This window comes from Fistularia commersonii, chromosome 7 (genome assembly GCF_037954325.1).
Source record: "Fistularia commersonii isolate RoL2024-O1a breed Wild chromosome 7, RoL_Fcom_v1.0, whole genome shotgun sequence".
Classification (NCBI taxonomy): Eukaryota; Metazoa; Chordata; class Actinopteri; order Syngnathiformes; family Fistulariidae; genus Fistularia; species Fistularia commersonii.
The window spans coordinates 2,123,770-2,138,406 of NC_141290.1; the positions used below are offsets into that span (position 1 = coordinate 2,123,770).

The window sequence follows — 14,637 nt, forward strand, 5'->3', positions numbered from 1 at the left end:
ATCGCCCCTTGGCGGGCGCGGTCTCTCCAAACTCCAGGTCCAGATGGTGAAAATGGCCGAGTTGCGTCAGCACCTCCCTCGAGACTGCCTCCCCCAGCACCTCGGCGGCCTGCTCCCCCTGGACGCCTACAGCTGGAACCAGCAGCTCCTGGCAGGCCAGAATGGTCAGGTGGACCCGGTGGATGAGCTGGTCGGTATCCCCGTGGAGGACACGTCCATCCACGTGCCGGGGTCGGAGTCCATGCGGCCGCAGGAGCTGCTGACGCACCTCGGTCGGCTGCAACGCTTCGGCGTCCATCAGGAATACGAGGAGCTCCGCAGGGAGCTGCCGCCTGGAACCTTCCACTGCGCTCAGTGAGTTTCCTGGCATCTTACGGGGAGTTCATCATCACGCCACGCAACACATTTCATAAAAATAATCTGTTTGATCATCTGATTTATTGCTGATGCAAAAGTGCAGCAATCGGCACCACGAACTCTTTCCACTTTAGATGTTACAAGATCGTCACAGTCTTTTCGAATTTAGAATTACATTTTAAAAATGAATGAAATGCCGACCCCCTGCCTTAGACCATCGCTCGTGGATGGCAGGGCCGCAAAGATAACCATTCCCTGTCATTCATGAGTCATAAAAAGCAGGGGTGCCTGCTCTATTTTTGGCTCGCGAGCAACTTTTAAAACAACCAAGTCAAAATGATCTACCAACAATAAAAAGGCTATACTTAAAAACATGTATATATCAAGTGAATGTACTTTATATTTCAAATAAACATTGTCTACCTTGAATAACAGCATGAACATGTATAGAACAACACATTTTGTCCATTTTGGGAGGTTCGCTTACCCCGATGAAGTCAGTCGTTGCCAATAGCCCAGCTTCTCTGACTTCCAAAGAATCATCGGTGGAACGGTACTCGGACCGAGATCTCAGATTGGTTGTTCCGTAGTGCCGGCGCCACAGTGGGGCTGAAGGGTATGCTAACAGCTATTTCATACGCTGCGCAGTAGTTTGTTTTGACGGGTAGATCACCATGGACACATTGGGCATCCCTGATATGGACACGTATGGCCGTCACCTCCTCATCCATTGCCTCAGCAATTAAAAAAGAATGCACATCAAGTTATTGGTTTTGTAATTGTGATCCATCTCACCCCGGATGCGTCAGCGGTAACCTTTCCGGTGTAACTGTCCGCAGAGCAGCCTACAACCTGGAGAGGAATCGCTACGGGGATGTGCTGTGCCTCGATCAAACCCGAGTTCCCTTGAAACCCAGGAGGAACGAGGTTTGTGCCAAAAAAGAAAGACATACTTAAATAAAAAGACCGTGAAAAGAAATCTGCCAAATGGCAACCAGCTGCCGCTAACAGAAATGTTATCCACAAGACATGTATGCCATACAGTAACAACAGAATGTCCTTCCGCAGAGACCCGACTACATCAACGCGAGCTTCATGGACGGCTACAAACAGAAGAACGCGTACATCGGCACTCAAGGTAACACGTTTGTGAAACTTGCGCCGAATGGAAATTTTCGATGACAAATGTTCAAAGGTTCAATGGAAGTAACACGCCGTCAGATCCGTCCCAACTTCTACTATTACTACCATAACAAGCGGAACTGGGAACCACATGTTGCCCGGCTGTTTTAATATGCGGTATGTTGTGTATCCGGACCCCGATCGTTACGTCTGATTCTGATTCCGAACAAATTTCGAACAAACATTTTACACATCTGCGAGCAGACACCCCGCAGTGAACAAGGCAACACCCGAAAAAGACATCAAGCAGACCAGAAATGCGTGTCAAACGTGAAATCGGATAACATAACAGATCAGTGACACTATGACTACAGCTGCTTTCGGACAGAAAAGTGTCCAACTGGAATTTGGTACCAGGAAGTAGCCTTTCCAGTAGCCTTTCCAGGAAGTAGGAACTTTTTAGTTTTCTACATTTGCACAGGCAGTAAGGAACCAAGGTAGGGGCCGGTGTGTCCTTTAGCACCGTGCTCAAAAACTACTCACCGCAAAGAAGCCGGGGACGACTAGACAACATGGAAGTGGAAGCCGCTTGGAGTGTTTTATCTTCTTGCACTGCTTCACGGGAAGAACCCCATTAGCCGTTTGCTAAATCCAAACTTATGTCGGACGAAAATGTTGATGTCTCCTCTTCGAGCCCTGGAAACCCCTTTGTGGCAAAGCAGGCCAGAAGAGCTTCGACCTCTTGGTCGGTCCTCCATTCCTTGTTGCTTCTGTCCATTTTTTTTTGCAAGAAAACTGCCGACCAGTGTCCGCGGTATTTTTGAAAATAGCCGCTCCAAACTTTGCAAGAGTCTGGCAATGGGTGAGACCCATGAGTTCCATCAAGCACCTTCATCATACAAGTTCCAAAGGAACCCTAAAAAGACGCTGCCTCTCTTTAGGAACTAAAATAATTCCAGAAGCTGAGGTCATGAAATGGCCTAGTTCCTGAAAACCACTAGTTCTACGAACCACAAAAAGTGCCTACAGGACGAAAGGGGTCGTTCCCCAAATTTTTTCAAATGTGACCTAAAACATCATCTGATTTCCAGCTTCCTAAAATTTGATCAAATAAATCCAATTTTGGAAAAAAAATTGATGTATTGAAAAAAATAATAATAAAGATGCTAATAAATTCCAGAAAATTATGCTAGTTGAAATATCTGGACAAATTCATATCAAGCCACCCTTTTTTTGTCTTTAATTCACTCATTTCCAATGTTAACCGCCTCCAAAAGTTACCGCAGTGTCACACCTGGTGACGCTAGTCATAAATAAATATTGCGATTCTTTGCGAGTTGGAGCAGGGATGGTAATTTAATCTGTTGAACAAGAGTTCCTCGGAGAATATGGATACCCTCGTTCCACCCAGCCCTCCTATATTGCGACTCTTATTTCATCAGCCTCCACACGTGACTCTGTCGACATTAGTTTGGAGTGCGCAATACTCAGAGGAATGCAGCCATTGATGAGGGAGAGTTAGCGGCCGAGTGCAACGTTAGCGACAGACTCGACGATCAAGGTCAAGCTTTTGGGGAGGATTTCCTGTGGACGGTGTTTGAGGGTCGTTCTCTTTATCAGACTGCTTCTCTATGCGGCTGCTCGTTTCATCTCGCGTTTGACCCGACTGACCCAAAACACCGTTGTCCTTTCCAGGACCACTGGAGAAGACCTACGGTGATTTTTGGAGAATGGTCTGGGAACAAAATGTGCTTGTTATCGTCATGACAACAAGGTAAATGAACATCTTGGGGTCCGTAACAAAATCATTCCTTTTTTTTTTTTTTTTTTTGGTGTCTTTAAAAGGTGTCGGCTGCTAATTTCAACCCCCAAACGCGAAATGTTTTTGTGCCGCAGGACGGACGAGGGCAGTCGGAGGAAGTGTGGCCAGTACTGGCCTCTGGGGGAAGGGGGCCAAGAGGTCTACGGACACATGGCAGTGGTGAACCAACGGGTGGATCACCACACCCACTACAACCATACCACCCTTGAGCTGCACAACACTGAGGTAGGGCTACTTGACACAGAACAACACGTGTACTACCTGCAGGCAAGACAAGAAGATTTTGACAGAGGGTACTGACCCTATAGGCTAACAACTGTTGTACTAGAAGAACTACATATCTTGTCTGTTAATGTAAGTTACAGAAGGGCACCCATCTTCTGGGTACTGACAGGGAACTGACCTTGTATGCTACCATCCATTGGACAAGAAGAAGGCTACTGATGCTGTAGGCTACCATCTACTGGACTGAAAGAGCTACGTGTCTTGTCTCTTAATGCAACCAAAAGAAGAGAAGGGCACCCATCCTCTGGGTACTGACCCTGTAGGCTACCATCTACTGGACTGAAAGAGCTACGTGTCTTGTCTCTTAATGCAAGTAAAAGAAGAGAAGGGCACCCATCCTCTGGGTACTGACAGGGAACTGACCTTGTAGGCTACCATTCATTGGACTAGAAGAAGGCTACTGACCCTGTAGGCTACCATCTATTGGACTAGAAGAGCTACGTGTCTTGTCTCTTAATGCAACCAAAAGAAGAGAAGGGCACCCATCCTCTGGGTACTGACCCTGTAGGCTACCATCTACTGGACTAGAAGAGCTACGTGTCTTGTCTCTTAATGCAACCAAAAGAAGAGAAGGGCACCCATCCTCTGGGTACTGACCCTGTAGGCTACCATCTACTGGACTGAAAGAGCTACGTGTCTTGTCTCTTAATGCAAGTAAAAGAAGAGAAGGGCACCCATCCTCTGGGTACTGACAGGGAACTGACCTTGTAGGCTACCATCCATTGGACTAGAAGAAGGCTACTGACCCTGTAGGCCACCATCTATTGGACTAGAAGAGCTACGTGTCTTGTCTCTTAATGCAACCAAAAGAAGAGAAGGGCACCCATCTTCTGGGATCATGGCAAGCGGATCACATTCCCCAAGGTTCTTCTGTTCCTGAGCAAACATCCGGATAACTTCCGTCTTCCCTCCCTTCTTGTGCCGCTGATGAAGAAGATGGGCACAGCAATTGACTCCAGATGTGCCTCACCCACCCAAGTCCCGGGGCTCTGTCACGAGAGCCAAGGACTCTATTGGAGCCAGATGTGACGCATGAGCGCATCTGTTCCGGATCTGTCCGAGAGCCTGATCCCAGCTGGGCGAGCTCAAGAGTACCAACGAAGTTGGCGAGTCAGTCCAGTCCGCTCAAAGCCCTCTTGAACCATCTTAGAGGAAGAAGCAAGTTATGGCAAGAGCTCAGCCAATTCCCTGGGTTCTCCATGCTTCTAAGGCAGAGTCAATGGGATTATCTTTCCCAGAAGGGGTCAAATATTCACTTATAGCCAGGAGATGCTGTTTGAGATCCCTTCCGCTCAAATCCTAAAAGGTTCTGCACGAGAATACCGGAGTACCCCAAGAGGCTCCACTGTGGTTCATAATATACAAACCAACGGCAGCCTATATGAGCCGTTGACACACCCAGAAGCTAATGTTGGTACGGAACATCGACAGAGCCGGGAAAAAGACCTGAGTAGTGACGGGGAGGTGATGTTTGTGTAGAAGTGATTGATTGTCAAAGGCAGTTTTTCGCTCCCTGAAGCAAATCTTTCCGCTAACATTTCAAAAACTGAACATGCATCACATTTGTTAGCAGCTTTGGCTAGGTAAGCAAAAGCAGTGTGTTAGTGTTTTCACTCTGCCTGTTAGAAGGCGAAGGAGCTTCAGGCGATATTTACATAAAGCGTAGATGCACGATTGCTCATTCGGGAAAAAATTTCAACATCCGAGACCGGAAGTCGGAAACTTAACTAGATAATTAATGAATATCATGAAAGTTGTTCTCCAAAAAGCTGCACTAAACAGCTGTTGAACGTCCTGCAAACCTATCGTCCTTTCAGACGTGCGAACAGAGGCAAGTGAGTCACTTCCAGTACCTCAGCTGGCCCGACTACGGCGTCCCCACCTCGGCGGTGACCCTCATCGACTTCCTGGCGGCGGTGAAGAGGCAGCAGAGGAAAATGACAAAAGCCCTGGGGTTCCAGTGGACAGGGCACCCGCTGGGACCTCCGCTGGTGGTCCACTGCAGCGCTGGGATCGGGAGAACTGGTGAGGGTCACGTTTTGGTACCACCTCGCGTTACCTTTTGACGATTAGCCCAGGGGGCTAATGTTAGCCAGCGGCCAGAGGTTTATAGATGTTCGTCTTCCTCGTGTCCGCGTTGTAACCTGATCTGGAAGGCGACTCGCGTCGTCGGGATTCGCAAAGATTTGCTTTCATTTGGGTTTTCCCACCCCGAGACCGTTCAGATGGTGTTTTCAAGATATTCGACTTCAGTCCGTCCAGTTTCGCGGAATGTGATTTGACTGTTAACTCGAACGAATGCGTCGCACAGAAATGTTCTGTTTTCTGATTCCGTTTGGAGTCAACCCCGCCGCGAGCTCGCTTTTGGCAAATATGTTAATGTTCCTCCGCGAGCCCTGGAAACCCCTCCGAGGGGAAGCAAGCCAGAAGAGCTTGGACCTCTTTGTCAGTCCACTTCTAGCTGCTTCTGGACATTTTGGCGCAAGAAAAACATCTGACAAGTGACCACACGGGTTTTTGAAAATGCCGCTCCGCCGGCCGGCCGCAAGAAGTACCTGCCAATGGAAGTTGCTTCTGAGGTCAAAACCGTGCCTTGGGGTACAACCCAGGGAGGTCCAGGGAGGTACCCAGTTACAAGGTGGTTGGAACGCAAGAAAAAAAAACAGCCATGTTCTGGAACGGGTTCACAAGTTCTGTGGAAACAAAGGTTTTGAGGGTGTTTTGGAAAAGTGTCCTTTCGGTGGTAACGAGGCCTGCTTCTCCACAGGTACCTTCTGTGCCCTGGACATCTGTCTTTCCCAGCTACAAGACGTAGGATCGCTAAACATCTGCCAGACGGTGCGGCGCATGAGAACACAGAGGGCCTTCAGCATTCAAACCCCTGACCAGTACTACTTCTGCTACAATGCCATTTTGGAGCATGCCCAAAGGCAAGGTCTACTCCCGGCCAATCAGTGAGCTTCAGCGTCGACTCACCCCTAACCGATCCACCAACCCCGACGTCTCCGGAGTCCCGTGTCGTTACCCCTTGTGTGTTGTCCGAACCAAATAGCGAGCGCCGGAACGCGTCTTTTCTTCGCCGCGGCGAGAACGTTTTACGGTCCGCGTCCGGGCGAGTTAGGAAAAGCCGATGTTCAATCACCTTTTAGTTTATTTATTTGGGACTTTAAAATCGCTGAGGGACCATAGATGAGTCGCGTACCTCCTGCCTCGTACTGATAACATGTCAGTTAAAACTCCCATTAAAATACAAATTAAATTCTCCAAATTTCAAGTTTTGTCCTTCGCTTTCAACACTTTGTCAGCTGTACACATTCGCTATTAACTAGCCGCTTTTTAGAATGCCTATTTACATTTAGCATATTAGCACTTTGCTAGCCGTCCTAAAGCAGTTATGCATGGCCAATAACTCCCTCATTAATGTTTATTGATCGGCGAGGAAGCTCATTGTGTTGTACAATGATAATCTTGCTAATATAGACCTTTATAAGGCGTTTATAACTCGGACGTAGTCTCGTGCCCTTGATCGAACCTCGAGTCGGCGGTTAGCGTGAAGGCAAGGTACCTTCTTAAAGGGGAGAACCTTGATGAATTTATGCACGTCGAACTGCTCTCGAATTAGCCGTGAAGATTTTCTTTTCATAAAATGGGACAGTTATAGCCGTTAGCACGGAAGATTTCCAATCACTACACAGTAATAAGGGTGTTATTAAAAGAAAGCTGTCCATGTTATTGTAGCTGTAGACTAACGGTTATGTTGGATATCACCTGCTTATTAGAAGTCAAAGCGCTAATATGTTAGCGATATGCTTGTGAACAAGCAACTGTTAATTTGAATTTGTGCAAGCTAATACAAAGTGTTACGACGGTGTCATTTCTCGGCCTTATTCAATCCGCCGCAGGCGCACTGACCATTGGATTCAAACAAAATGGAAAACAAAACAGATAATGGTAGTAGCGAAAAAAAACAACAAAAAAACGTGAGTTTCAACTGACATGGGGGCGGATTTGTTCCCCAAAATCGTTCCAACTTCAGGCGAGATGTTGCCCTAAGATCTGTGTCCAACAGGCAGCGGGGTCAGTTGCATACCCTAAATTGTGAATAGTTGTATGCTTCATTTTTGGGGAGGTTCTCGGTCATCCGGGTCATGGTGAATTCTTGTCGAAATCTTCTTGTCACGGCAACTGCATTTTGAAGCCTCTCGGATAAGGGGTGAAGAAACTCGAGTCCAGTTGCCACAACGAGAAGATGTCCACAAGACTTGTATGCCTCTGTGTGGGCATGGGACGGGTCCAGGCTTGACTCCGCCTCTTACCCAATGACAGCTGGCACAGTTGAGTGCAGGATAACTGCAACCCAACAGCTTAATTCCAACCTAAAAAGGTATTTTTAAAACACATTTCTGTAACCTCGTCAGGATAAACGGGATTACCGTGCTAAAGGTCGCGCCACCACTTTCGCAGTGCGTTCGGCTCAGGGAAAAACAAGACCGTGGACACGTACCTTCACTTTCTCCGATGCACGTGTCCAGTTCGCCGTTGTTCCCGCATCTCGTGTGTCCCGTCGAATACTCGGCCAACCTACTCAAGTGATACGTCACGGACGGTACGAGCTGGTTCGGCATCGTCTCAGGAGCGTCCCAACCGAACACGAGGTGGCTAAAAACCCCTCCCGGACTTCAAAATGTCTTGATCGACGAAAAAGGTGTCAGCGAGGAGAGGCGAAACACATCTCGAACCGTCGCGCCGTCGGCGTTCCCTTTAAAAACACCCGTGAATTCCGTTTTAGAAAAAAGCCCGGGCGGCGTCCGATGTTAGCCTTTGCTCGCTAGCGGCGCCATCGTGCTAAGGTGATAGCGAGAATGTATCACTAATCACACACACATTTAGAGCAGTCCTTACACCATTGAAGCTGTGTAAATCATCAGTGAAGACCTCATGAGTAGTGCAATATATTATTTTTTTTTTTTGCTTTTACACAAATCTTGTCTTAGCACTTTTCAGTGACTCTCTGAAATTAGACATTATGCAATTCTGTTGGTCTACGTGTGACGCCTGGATATAAACCGTCGGACTCGCCGTAAATGTCCGCGTGGAGCTTTACCGGGACGGAAGCAGAAGCAGACGTTCATAGGATAGAACGCACAAACATGTGCCTACACCGTATAGAGGAAACGGCAAAGTTATATTTTCAATAGCGTCACTTCGTAAGTTCTACAGACTGTGGTCGTGGCGTTCGCTTCCCGTCGAGTCCCGGAGTCTCGCCGTTATTCCAAGGGTTCGTTTCCCGACCCGAACCGTCTGTCCGTCGTACTTTGCATTACGTCGTAGCTGGGTGAAAAAAAGAAAATGAATATTTTATTTTTTTCTTTTTTTACTACAGAGTTCATATTGAATTTGCTAGTAGTGAAGCATTTTTTATTATTTTATTGTTCATGAAAGTCTGCCATCCTCATGCACTCATGATTTCAAGAATTCTGATTGTTTCTCCTGTTTTTCGCTGACTGATGACAAAATGTGCCCTATTTTATTTTTCTATGGTATTCAACTGTTTTCATACAATGCCCAGGATATACAGTTACCTACATTAATTTTATATTTGTTCTGTTATAACCTATTACTTTATCATTCGTATGACTATTGAATCAAGCTATACAACATTAAATACAAAACCTGTCATTGTGTGCTTGTGTGAGGCTTGTTATTTTCTTTTTTTGGCATAGCATTTCATCTGTAATATAAAATATCGCCAACATCAGGCATGGCAAAGGAGACAGAGGCAAAGGAACAGAGTTGGACTTTTTTTTCCATTAGCCTGCGATAAAAGCTCGGATGCCTCAATGACTGTCAGGCTAAAAAGTCGGCCCTCACACATTTTCACCTCACCAAGTATGGCCCTCTTTGGAAAAAGTTTGGACACTCCGGGCATACATGTTCTGCACCTCCATTCTGAGTGGAAGTATCCCATATCCAAAGTCCGGCCCGCGGGCCGAATGCGGCAGTGTCCAAACAGTGTCCAAAAAGCTATTTTATGTTACAGCGTAAGATGGCAGTAGACCTGTTGCCACAGTCGCCGCGGGGAACTTTGACCCTTGTCACAAAGGTCAAAGGGCATTGTGCGATCCTTTCCGGCCTGTTTCCAAAACAGCGACTGGAACTAAAAGGTTGGAAAGTTGACAGCGAGGGGGCGCCATTTTCAGGATAAGTGGAAATTGGAATATTTTTTTCACCAAAATACAAAACAACTGTGTGTGTCTAATATCGCCATCGAGGTGCACCGCCAGACGAAACACGCTAACTACAACAAGCTAACTGGGAACGACTGGGCGAAAAATGGAAGCAACTGGAAGCTGTTTTAACGGCACAGCTGTGCTTTTTTTTTTACAAGACCCCACGGAACAAATGAAAATGTCATACGGGTAAGCTACGAGGTAGCAACGCTGATTCCTCAGCACTGCAAACCTTTTATTGAGGGTGAATTTAATAAAGACTGCCTGATGAAAATGGTATCCTGAGAAGAAGCAAGAGATTGCTAATGTTTCCCTGGATGGTAACGCTGGTACGGGGAGTTGAAGACATCTCACTGACATTAAGAGACAGAGGCAAAGGAACAGAGTTGGACTTTTTTTCCACTAGCCTGCGGTAAAAGCTCGGATGCCTCAATGACTGTCAGGCTAAAAAGTCGGCCCTCACACATTTTCACCTCACCAAGTATGGCCCTCTTTGGAAAAAGTTTGGACACTCCAGGCATACATGTTCTGCACCTCCATTCTTAGTGGAAGTATCCTCATCTGATATTAAGAGACAGAGGCAAAGGAACAGTTTAGACTTTTTTTTCCATTAGCCTGAGACAGAAGCGGAAATGACTGTCAGGCTGAATGTTAAGCCCTCACACATTTTCACCTCACCAAGTATGGCTCTCTTTGGAAAAAGTTTGGACACTCCAGGCATACATGTTCTGAACCCCCATTCTTAGTGGAAGTATCTGAGATGTATAGTCATAGCATGTATATACGTGCTTGTGATCACACAAACGTATCGCTTTAGCGAATCATGTAGTCATCAGCAAAGCAGCGAGAGTTCCTGCAGTCGCAGAACTTGGCTGCCGACTGTGAAGACCTTTCGAGAAGTTGATTGGAATATTGTCCAGGCGCCCACACAACCCTTTACCTCTGCTTTTGGGGACATATCTGGACCTGAGCAAGAAGCCACCACGGAGTTCAAACCGTTTTTAGTTTGGTGACCGGAGTTTCTCATAATGTACATGAAACTTCTTAGGTCTTAAACGCAGTCTGAACCAAATCGTGTCCACGGCAAATAGGAAACGGTCACATTTTCTTTACCAGTTTGCAGTTCTGAGCTTCTGCGGCACAGCAACTATTTCTATAACCATATACGACACATTCATGTGAGCGAATGAAGCCTTTGTCTTTGTACAAGTGTCTCAAAAGAACCCAACTTGGATAAAATGCAGTATTAAAATGCTTCAATTGCCAGTAATGTGCTCTAATATTCAATAGTTGGATAACAGAACACACAGAGTACCTCTTTTCATACTTCAAGTCTTTTTAGTTGGTAAGCTGTAAGTGACGTGGAGTTAGGGGAGGCAGGAGAGGCTGTGCCTCACTTACCAAACCTGGAAAGGAAAAAAAGGATTAAATGGTTAAGTTTGTCAGCAATTTGCCCTCTAACTGTATTTTTCATTTAGCTTCACCGGTTTTTAGATTGATTTTTATTCAAAAGAACTGGATTTTTCACAGTTACTGGTCAAATACTGAGAAGAGACATGCGGTGAGGCTGCGGACTGCCGAGCCTCTGCGTAGATGTGACGGCTGCCTGCTAGCATGCTCTGCACTAAGACTGGATTGATGTTTCTCTGTATGTGGCTAATAAAATGTTTCAACAATTTTGCTATATCAACTACATTGTTATCAACAACTGTATGATTTTTACTAATTTCTTGTGCTTAGCGATCATAAAACGGCTGCAAAGAGCCACCAAGTGAGGCACACAGTTCCCCTGCCTCATGGTAGGCGTCGCGTCACTTTTTTATTACCATTTCCCCTCATTATCACATAATATAGATGATTTAGGGTAAATAATAATCATAATACATGATATTTACCATCCTACATGACATTCCTGGACACGGTTCAGACATACATGGATACAAAATATATATTTTAAAGAAACAAATAAAGGCAATAAAAGTGGTCAAAAAAATGAAACTACCTTTGTAATGTGTGAATGTGTGATCTATCTATCTATCTATCTATCTATCTATCTATCTATCTATCTATCTATCTATCTATCTATCTATCTATCTATCTATCTATCTATCTATCCACCCCCATGTATAAATCAAACACATAAATGCAGGGATAAAATAAAATAGAATAAATAAAATTAAATAAAACAAAATATAATAAAATGAAATAAAATTAAATTAAATTAAAGTAATTTAAATTAATGTTATCTATCTATCTATCTATCTATCTATCTATCTATCTATCTATCTATCTATCTATCTATCTATCTATCTATCCCCTGTATAAATCAAACACATAAATGCAGGGATAAAATAAAATAAAATAAAATATAATAAAATAAAATTAAAACAAAATATAATCAAATAAAATTAAATTAAATTAAAGTAATTCAAATGAATGTTATCTATCTATCTATCTATCTATCTATCTATCTATCTATCTATCTATCTATCTATCTATCTATCCACCCCCATGTATAAATCAAACACATAAATGCAGGGATAAAATAAAATAAAATAGAATAAAATAAAATTAAATAAAACAAAATATAATAAAATGAAATAAAATAGAATTAAATTAAAGTAATTTAAATTAATGTTATCTATCTATCTATCTATCTATCTATCTATCTATCTATCTATCTATCTATCTATCTATCTATCTATCTATCTATCTATCCCCTGTATAAATCAAACACATAAATGCAGGGATAAAATAAAATATAATAAAATAAAATTAAAACAAAATATAATAAAATAAAATTAAATTAAATTAAAGTAATTCAAATGAATATTATCTATCTATCTATCTATCTATCTATCTATCTATCTATCTATCTATCTATCTATCTATCTATCTATCTATCTATCTGCGTGGATAGGTCCACCCGTGGATCCCAGTGGATCGTGTTGGCGCGCTCGGTTCAAAGGTCCGGCGTGACGCGCTCCTCCGGTCTCGCCAATGGCGGCGTTGCGTGGGCGTGTCCGGATCCACGGGCACAAACACGAATCCGGAGTGAGGAGTCTTTTTCGTGGGTATGTAACAGCTGTTTAAACTAAATATAAATAAAAATAAATACGCTCTGGGTGAACCGTGGAGGGGGTTGGAGACGTCCGCGCACTTTGCGTCCACGCGTGAACGATACGGTTTATTTATTTACACGTTTTGGTGTTTGTTTGTTTTTTAATCACGGGACGTGGACGCGCCGTGGAGTGGGTGGGTGGGGGGGGGTCTTGGGGTCGGTTCCGGGTCTGGACCGAACCCACGCCGCGGTGCAACCGGGTCGAGCTGCAGCGTGGAGGGGATTGTTTGCGAGTGGGTGAGTGGGTGGGTGGGGGTTGTTGTGTTGAAAGCCTGGTAAGATACACCCCCTCCCACGGTGCATTGGAGTAAACAAAAGATTCATCCCCACGGGGGTTGTGTTGTTGTTGTGGTTCCGTGGGGTGGGAGGAGGTGGCGGGGGGTGGGAGTGGGGGTGGCGCGGCGTGCCGTGGATTCCCCCCCCCACCCCCTTCCCCGTTTGACTTTGGCATTGTTCGTTAAGGGCAACTCGGTGCAAAGAGGGGTTTGCGTGGGGTGGGGGTCGCTTAGCCCACGGCGTATCCACACGAGTGGATCCCACGGCGGATGCGGTGAAGCCTTTTGTTCGTGGAGAGAGTGTATGTGTGTGTGTGTGTGTGTTTTGGAGAGATAAGCACCACGGGAAGGGGGCGACACCTCCCCACGGTGCAGCCCGGGAGGGGGGCGGGATCGCCGGATCCCTGCAAGCCTGCGTGTTTTTGTGTCACGGAGGGGGGAAACCGCTAGCATGCTAGTCGGGCGAACGACTGCCAGTGTGTGTGTGTGTGTTTCCGTGAGTGTGTGTGTGTGTGTGTGTGTGTGTGTGTGCTGCAGGCTGGATTCCTGCGCTGCAGCTCCGCCTGTCGTGGGCGATTCTTTATTTTGGAAGTCCCCGCCTCTTCTGTGGGAGTGGGGGTCGCTATGGCGGCCGCGCGTCGTGATTGGCCGCCGCGCTGTAAGGGGGCGGAGCTTAGACCGGAAGGCGGAAGTGTCCCCTCCCTCCTCCTCCCCACAGAGTCAAGTGTCACCATGAGTCCAGGAAGGAGCCGGACTTTCGGTGCTTGTAGGTTTTAACCGCTTCACAAAACACCATATTGGGAAATGTGGACCGAAATTCAAAGTTTAACTTGTATCGCACCCGAAAATATGGAGAGCAGAACGCGCTCATGCAACAGCAGCTGTGTTACATTTGTTGTTTACTTGAAGATCCTCCCCGAAAACACACGGACCTCGTTTTACAAAAATAGTTCCTTAAAGCACCGACTTCCGAGACAATTTGAAAATATGTGAATACGCGAGTGTGTATTTAAACACCACAAAAGTCCATTTATTTGTACGGTAAGATTTCCACATCCAAATCTTGCCTGTGGCACAGCGTCTTAAAAATAAGTTCAGTCACGCACAGAGAATAGTTTATCTTTCATGAGTAAATGCCAGACGATTAAGCTACAACAGCCAGTGGGGAACATAATACACGTAGCAAAGGTTTTCCTTGATAAAAATGTTTATTTTGGTCCGTCAGTGTTGTACAGGCCGACATACACATATATTTCTACTTAAAAACAAGTAATGTCTGCATTTGAACTACTCGGCGTTTTGCAGATGGTCGTGCTGTCTGTCGTTCCAAGTGACTTTAAAGAAGATAGGTGCAATGGGACGGACGTTTTTAATTTTCTGCTTTTGCTTTGCTGTCAAATGATATCATGTTTATGAAGTTTATTT

General features: G+C 45.4%; 1 protein-coding gene across 1 annotated transcript in view; it reads left to right on the forward strand.

Moving 5' to 3' along the window:
• The window catches only part of ptpn9a (protein tyrosine phosphatase non-receptor type 9a), a 42,375-nt gene extending 33,112 nt beyond the window's left edge, over window positions 1-9,263 (forward strand). Inside the window, exons 7-13 of the mRNA XM_086149077.1 lie at window positions 38-354; window positions 1,197-1,284; window positions 1,426-1,495; window positions 3,175-3,253; window positions 3,376-3,526; window positions 5,404-5,611; window positions 6,354-9,263. Of these exons, the coding sequence (XP_086005203.1) occupies window positions 38-354; window positions 1,197-1,284; window positions 1,426-1,495; window positions 3,175-3,253; window positions 3,376-3,526; window positions 5,404-5,611; window positions 6,354-6,544 (1,104 nt within the window). The 3' untranslated portion in view covers window positions 6,545-9,263. The remainder of the gene's footprint in view (window positions 1-37; window positions 355-1,196; window positions 1,285-1,425; window positions 1,496-3,174; window positions 3,254-3,375; window positions 3,527-5,403; window positions 5,612-6,353) is intronic.
• The last annotated feature ends 5,374 nt before the right edge of the window (window positions 9,264-14,637 follow it).